Genomic DNA, 7,546 nt, shown 5'->3' with positions numbered 1-7,546 from the left:
TATTGTTCAGTGGTGTTTTTTTATTTTATTTATATATACTTACATTACTTTTTCTGCTGTAAGTGCATGTTGTGTGTGATATCTGTATGCCACTGAGACCTTGAATTTCCCCTTGAGTATCTATCTATCTATTATCTATCTATCTATCTACTGTAGCCTACCAAAGCAAATAGTGGCACAAGAATCATTCCATACAAGTGAGACCTGTGATAACCTCCGTTGATAAAAGAAATGTATCAGGTGATATATGAGGACATATGAGTAATGCACACAAGAAAAGACATCCAATCCAGGTTTAAGAACACCAATTCCATTCATTTTTAAAAGACAATACAAAATCCAGACATTATACATGAGCAATAACAATTTTCAAGTGCAAATACTGTTACCAACTCTATGAGACATCATAGGAAACTCGCTGAGCTCACTGCACCCCAGTTCAGACATAAGGAGAGCAGGATGAAGAGCCAATAAGCACTGCAAGCGGCTAACTGCTGTTGGGAACCCACCCATCCTACTGAAACATGCAAAGGGCCTCTGGGTGGGTCTTGGCTACTGTAAGGATTATCTCAGGCTCCGACACTAGAACCTGTAAGCCCTGTCTGCTCCCCTTACAAAAAACCCTGCAGTTTCTGACAAAAAAACTGTTGTACTGCCATTTTTCTGAAGTATAACGCCGTTTCATGTCCAAAATCCTGCCCATCTGCAGTTAAATGCAGTACAATGTAGTTGCAATGCAATTATTTTCCTATCCAAAATACTGCATTCCTGCATATGAACAGAAAGGAATTACTAAAAAATGAGAAGGGGGGGGGGGGGGCTGCATTTATTTGTTGTAAGCCTCCCATGCTGTCTGAATCTCATTCCTGTAGCCTGTCTTTTAGCAGAAAACTGTACTTCCTCATGTGAGCTAGCTCCTGCTAACACACAGTGAGCTAGCGCTGGTACCTATTCATAGCTAGCACTGACTTGTCCTAGCTCCTGCTAACACACAGTGAGCTAGCGCTGGTACCTATTCATAGCTAGCACTGACTTGTCCTAGATCCTGCTAACACACAGTGAGCTAGCGCTGGTACCTATTTATAGCTAGCACTGACCTGTCCTAGGCTGTGTTCCAGTTTGCATAACTCTGTGCTTACAACACCTCATATGAGTGCACAAGTGCATTCACAATTTTAATATTAGATATTGTAAGTACAGAAGTATGCAAATTGGAACACAGGTCTAGTGCAGTGCTAACATTATAAGCTTTGATCACTGGATCCTTGTGTTCTCAACATCCTCATCCCCCTTTGCCAAATTTGATCATACACATAAACAAACTTGCCAAATTTGATCATACACATAAACAAACTTGCCAAATATGACATAAACAAACTTGCCAAATTTGATCATACACATAAACAAACTTGCCAAATATGATCATACACATAAACAAAATTGCCAAATTTGATCATACACATAAACAAACTTGCCAAATATGATCATACACATAAACAAACTTGCCAAATTTGATCATACACATAAACAAACTTGCCAAATATGATTATACACATAAACAAACTTAAGACAGCTAATGTTCTCTGGTTGCTGCTGTGAGAACAGTCGGGAGAAAGAAAGTGAGTGAATGTGTGTGTGTGTGTCTGTGTGTGTGTCTGTGTATGAGCATGGTGATCTGGACTGTGTCGTGCAATTGTGGTGACAGATTGAAATTGCCATTATTTCAGCTACATGATAAACAGATAATGTATGAGCTTTTAACTGTATGAGCACGTTATAACAATTCGTAGCTTCTTATATGAAATAGTGTACAGCTGTCCTTTGGAAATGCTACTTAACCTTACAGAAGCTGATGGATGGAGTATGTGTGCATGGAGTGGGATTTGATTGGCTGACGTAAGGCATTGGCTGATGTAAGGCGTGGAGTGGGGTCTGATTGGCTAATGTAAGCGTGGAGTGGGGTTTGATTGGCTGATTTAAGGCGTCGAGTGGGATTTGATTGGCTGATGTAAGGCGTGGAGTGGGCTTTGTTTGGCTGATGTAAGGTGTGGAGTGGGATCTGATTGGCTGATGTAAGGCAGGCTATAGATATGACTTGTTTAGGCTTCTTGACCCACATGGGTGGGAGTGGCTGTGTCTGTGCACACCTGGAGATTCGTTAGTAATCATGTCACACCTTTGAAAAGTGTCAGTCAAAAATGTCTGTTAATGTGGAGAGGGGGCCTGCTGTCTGAGGGACATTTCACATTTCACCAAACCATTGCTGTTTCAGTGTGTGTGTGTGTGTGTGTGTGTGTGTTTGTGTGTGTGTGTGTGTTTGTAGGGGCAGGGTAACAGTGATAGCTAACACTATCTACGGGCTCCATCACTTGCCTGTGTATAAGCTATCTAAGGGGGATTGGGTTCAGTCAAGATTAGCACTCAGACTCGTCATCCATCTGAGTTTGTTGGTTAGGCACAGAAATGAAGCAACACATACATGAATATGATAAGACAGACTATAACTGCTCCCTTAGACGAGACGGGAGACGGCGTGTTGATGCATCTCTAAATGAAAAGCAAAATTGGACAAACTCATACGTATGCAGGGAGATACAGTGACCTTATGCTCACTAGAAGCACACAGCTATGCACGCACACGCACGCACGCACGGACGCACACACACACACACACACACACACACACACACACAAGCATGCACACACACACTCTCTGCTCTCTGTTCTCAGGTTGCAAATAACACGCTACTTCTCTAGGCCTTTTTAAGTTAACTTGGATATACAATAGCAGAGGAGTAGGCACCAGACAATAGTATAATCTCACATAGACACCGAACACACAAAAGTACTGTTTTAACAGCAAGAATGGAAGAAATGAAGACGTTGCTCTATGAGCTCATGTATCGTTAGGCGTTTTAAGTGTGGAATGTAGGGGAGAGGCGCCGCCCTGCTGGTAGGGAGGGCAATGGCAACGCTGGGAGGAACATGTGACACTATTTGGCCAGCAGTGGGCGCAGTTGGAACATGCTGTCCTTTAGAGTCTGCCCGCCTCTTCTCGTCTCCAAAGCGACCAATGTATCAATCCTTCCAAAATGACTCTCTTTCTGTTTCCCTCGCACACAAGCAAACACACACACACACACACACACACACACACACACACACACACACACTCACACAAGCAAACACACACACACACACACACACACACAAGCAAACACACACACACACACACACACACTCACACAAGCAAACACACACACACACACACACACACACACACACACACACACACACACACACACTCTGTATCTCACTGTATTCTAAGTGAGAGCATCATTCTCAGTCTCTCTCTCCACCACTCTCCTCTCTCTTCTCTCCATCACAGTAACACTCGGCCCCCTGGCACGTCCAGACGTCCTTCAGCCTGTTGGAGACCCTGTTATGGGGGGGGGGGGGGGGGGGGGGGCACATCCACTGGCAGCCAGAGTGGTGAGGGTGGGCAGGGGTAAGATTTGGGGGGGGGGGGGAGTGTACTTGAAGACGTCAAAAGAATTCAGAGGGAAAGCAACAAAAAAAGAAGACATTGCGTTGGGGGACTGGAGGGTGTTGCCTGGCAACAGGAGCGGGACAGGTGATTGGCTGCTGCTGGCTGAGAGGCGGGGACTACTTGTAGGGCCGCAGGATGTCGTAGACTTTACTGCTGATGAGGCGGATGAAGGAGCGCGGCAGCATCTCTTTGGAGTTACTCCGCGAGTAGTTGTAGTAGTTATTGGGGTTGGCCAGCACCTCAAACAGCATGTTTATCAGCTTCTTATCCTGACCGCACGCACGCACAAACAAACAAACAAACAAACAAACAAACAATCAATCAATCAATCAATCAATCAATCAATCAATCAAAGCTCTTTTAGTGGAGGCATGTAAGCAAATTCACTTTTTTAACATAAACAAGATCCTAGCTCAACAAAGCAATCTCAATAACATCCACACACACAGCTGAACGTTCTAGAGCAGATCTATTTTTTCCAAAACTGAGGTGAGTTGAAAAGCAGCACTCTTTCAATAGAACTGTAGTGTTTTCTAGAGCAGATCTATGTTTCTAGAACTGAGGTGAGTTGAAAAGCAGCACTCTTTCAATAGAACTGTAGTGTTTTCTAGAGCAGATCTATGTTTCTAGAACTGAGGTGAGTTGAAAAGCAGCACTCTTTCAATAGAACTGTAGTGCTTTCTAGAGCAGATCTAAGTTTCTAGAGGGTTCTGGAACAGATCTATTTTAGATCTATTTTATAAGAACTGTGGAAGGTTCTATAACAGCATTCCTCAACTAGCACTGTGTTGGGTTCTAGAGCGGATCTCTGGAGGGTTCTAGAGCGGATCTCTGGAGGGTTCTAGAGCAGATCTCTGTGTTGGGTTCTATAGCAGATTTCTGGAGGATTCTGACCTTGAGGATCTCTTGGTGGTTCTCGGAGGCGTAGAGCCTCCCGTCTCGAACAATGTCCTCCACCAGCTTCTCATAATCCTCTGGAACAGAGAGGTAAAGCGTGTCATCACACACACACACACACACACGAATGGAACAGAGAGGTAAAGCGTGTCATCCCACACACACACACACACACACACACACACCACACCACACACACACACACACACACACCACACCATACCACACCACACACACACACACACACACACACACACACACACACACACACACACGAATGGAACAGAGAGGTAAAGAGTGTCTTAACATACACACACATGAATGCACACACAAACAACGGCACTGATGTCAAATGGTTTCGCACACACACACACACACACACACACCATCATAGGTGACGTAGGGGATGTGGAATCCGCGGGCGCTGTTGACCTCGTTGGATTTGAAGTTGATCCAAAGGCGGCGTGAGCGCGCGGTGAAGGCGATGGGCCGCTCGTACGTCTGGCACGTCTCATAGGTGGTGATGGAGTTGGCCGATGCTGCAAAGCATGATGGGAAAAGGGGCTTCGTCAGAGGAAATAAGCTGCACGCCGTTTACTACCTGAGAGTCTTGGCTTCACTGCTTCATGTGTGTGTGTGTGTGTGTGTGTGTGTGTGTGTGTGTGTGTGTCTCTGTGCATGTGTGTGTCTGAGAGTGTTGGCTTCACTGCTGCATGTGTGTGTGTGTGTGTGTGTGTGTCTGAGAGTGTTGGCTTCACTGCTGCATGTGTGTGTGTGTGTCTGAGAGTGTTGGCTTCATGTGTGTGTGTGTGTGTGTGTGTGTGTGTGTGTGTGTCTGAGAGTGTTGGCTTCACTGCTTGCGTGTGTGTGTGTGTGTGTGTGTGTGTGTGTGTGTGTGTGTGTGTGTGTCTGTGCATGTGTGTGTATGTGTCTCTGTGCATGTGTGTGTGTATGTGTGTGTGTATGTGTGAAAGCCAGAGAGCGAGCAAACGAGTGATCGCTATATAAACCCCTGAACTTTGTGTATACCTCTGAAATTGTGTTATGGTGAAAAGTGTTGGGGCAAGTGTTGTCAGCATTTAAGGAGGGGGACACATATCTGTGTTGCACTCTATTTAAGGAGGGGGACACATATCTGTGTTGCACTCTATTTAAGAAGGGGGACACATATCTGTGTTGCACTCTATTTAAGGAGGGGGATAAATATCTGTGTTGCACTCTATTTAAGGAGGGGGATAAATATCTGTGTTGCACTCTTGTTCGGAGGCATTAAGCGAATTTTGCACAGAACTGTGTGCATGTGTATGTGTGTGTGTGTGTACATGCACGCATGTGTGTGTGTGTATTCTCACCGTTCTTGCGCATGACGAGCACATCTCCACACTCGTCCTCGGAGGGCAGGAAGATCTCGGGCACCACCACCAGGATCTTGCGTCGGTGAGGGGGGGTTGATGTTCCACGTGCACTCGATGTTGGCGGGGTAGTTCCCAGGGTAGTTGGGCGACTCAATGTAGCCGATATTGCCCCTGATCTCCCCACCACACTCCCTATCTACAGGCACACACACCAGGGGGTTACACACACACATGCATTACACACACACACACACACACACACACACACACACACACACACACACGCATACACACACACACACAGTACAAACTTTCTCCAGGACAAGTGTTAAGGTGTGTCTTCTTGTGTGTGTGGGAGGTGTGTGTGTGTGTGTGTGTGCCACAACCTGAGGGACATGGTTAAAGTTCTGTGACACTACTGTCTTATTTATCAACACTACTGTGTTATTGTTATTTGTCAACACTACTGTGTTATTTGTCAACACTGGCTTTGGCAACACTACTGAAACGGTCTAATAAAGTACCTTTGAATTTGAATTTGAGAGAGAGAGAGAGAGAGAGAGAGAGAGAGAGAGAGAGTGGGAGAGGGAGAGAGAGAGAGAGGGAAAGAGAGAGGGAGAGTGGGCGAAAGAGCGGGAGAGAGAGGGAGAGAGAGAGAGAGAGCGAGAGAGAGAGTGGGAGAGGGAGAGAGAGAGAGAGGGAAAGAGAGAGAGAGAGTGGGAGAGGGAGAGAGAGAGAGAGGGGAAAGAGAGAGAGAGAGCGGGAGAGAGAGGGAGAGAGAGAGAGCGAGAGAGAGAGAGAGAGAGAGACCTACTCTTGCACTGCGAGACGCTGGTGGCCCCATCAAAGTCGGTGGTGGTGTTTCCGGGGCAGTTGATGCAGTGGTTCTGGCGGAACTCCGTCTGGTAGGTTCCGATGGGGCAGCGCATGCAACGATGGGACCCAGTGTTGTAGAAATGACCAGGGGAACATGTCACTGGGGAGCACACACACACATACACATTACACACACATACACACACACACATACACACACATTACACACACACACACACACACACACACACACACACATTACACACACACCCACATTACACACACACACACACACACTTTACACACACATATACACACATTACACACACACACACACACACACACACACATTACACACACACACACACACACACACACACACACACACACATTACACACACACCCACATTACACACACACACACACACACACATTACACACACATATACACACATTACACACACACATACACACACACATACACACACACACACACACATTTCACACTGACCAGGGGAACATGTCACTGGGGAGCACACACACATATACACACACACACACATTACACACACACACACACACATTACACACTGACCAGGGGAACATGTCACTGGGGAGCACACACACACATTACACACACACACACACATTATTGACACACACACACACACACATCACACACACACACACACAAATACACACCTTACACACACACACATTACACACACATTACACACACACTACACATACAGTATACTGTACACACACACACACACACACACTCATTAACCATTAACAAACACACAAACCACATACACAGAGATTACACACACACACACGATTCTGACCTTTGACCTCACAGTCGATAAAGGAGGTGGCCCCCTCCCTCCTGGTGCCCAGTCCTCCCCCGCAGGGGTGGCAGAATGTG

General features: G+C 46.0%; 1 protein-coding gene and 1 long non-coding RNA gene across 2 annotated transcripts in view; both read right to left on the bottom strand.

Annotated features, from left to right (window-relative positions):
* Positions 1–294: 294 nt before the first annotated feature.
* LOC121713144 lies at positions 295–1,494 on the bottom strand. Its single transcript, XR_006032747.1, has 2 exons — positions 1,077–1,494; positions 295–1,012 (listed from the first exon to the last, which is right to left on the bottom strand). It is a non-coding gene; the product is annotated as an uncharacterized LOC121713144 (long non-coding RNA).
* Positions 1,495–3,514: 2,020 nt separating this feature from the next.
* scube3 (signal peptide, CUB domain, EGF-like 3) overlaps positions 3,515–7,546 on the bottom strand; it is an 87,885-nt gene continuing 83,853 nt past the window's right edge. The window contains 7 exon segments of the mRNA XM_042097736.1: positions 3,515–3,819; positions 4,445–4,524; positions 4,834–4,986; positions 5,800–5,893; positions 5,895–5,998; positions 6,617–6,778; positions 7,467–7,546. The exon segment at positions 7,467–7,546 is cut by the window's right edge and continues 88 nt beyond it. Of these exon segments, the coding sequence (XP_041953670.1) occupies positions 3,667–3,819; positions 4,445–4,524; positions 4,834–4,986; positions 5,800–5,893; positions 5,895–5,998; positions 6,617–6,778; positions 7,467–7,546 (826 nt within the window). The 3' untranslated portion in view covers positions 3,515–3,666.

The sequence above is a fragment of the Alosa sapidissima genome, chromosome 7 (genome assembly GCF_018492685.1).
Source record: "Alosa sapidissima isolate fAloSap1 chromosome 7, fAloSap1.pri, whole genome shotgun sequence".
NCBI lineage: Eukaryota > Metazoa > Chordata > Actinopteri > Clupeiformes > Clupeidae > Alosa > Alosa sapidissima.
This window is presented reverse-complemented; position numbering and strand designations above follow the sequence as displayed.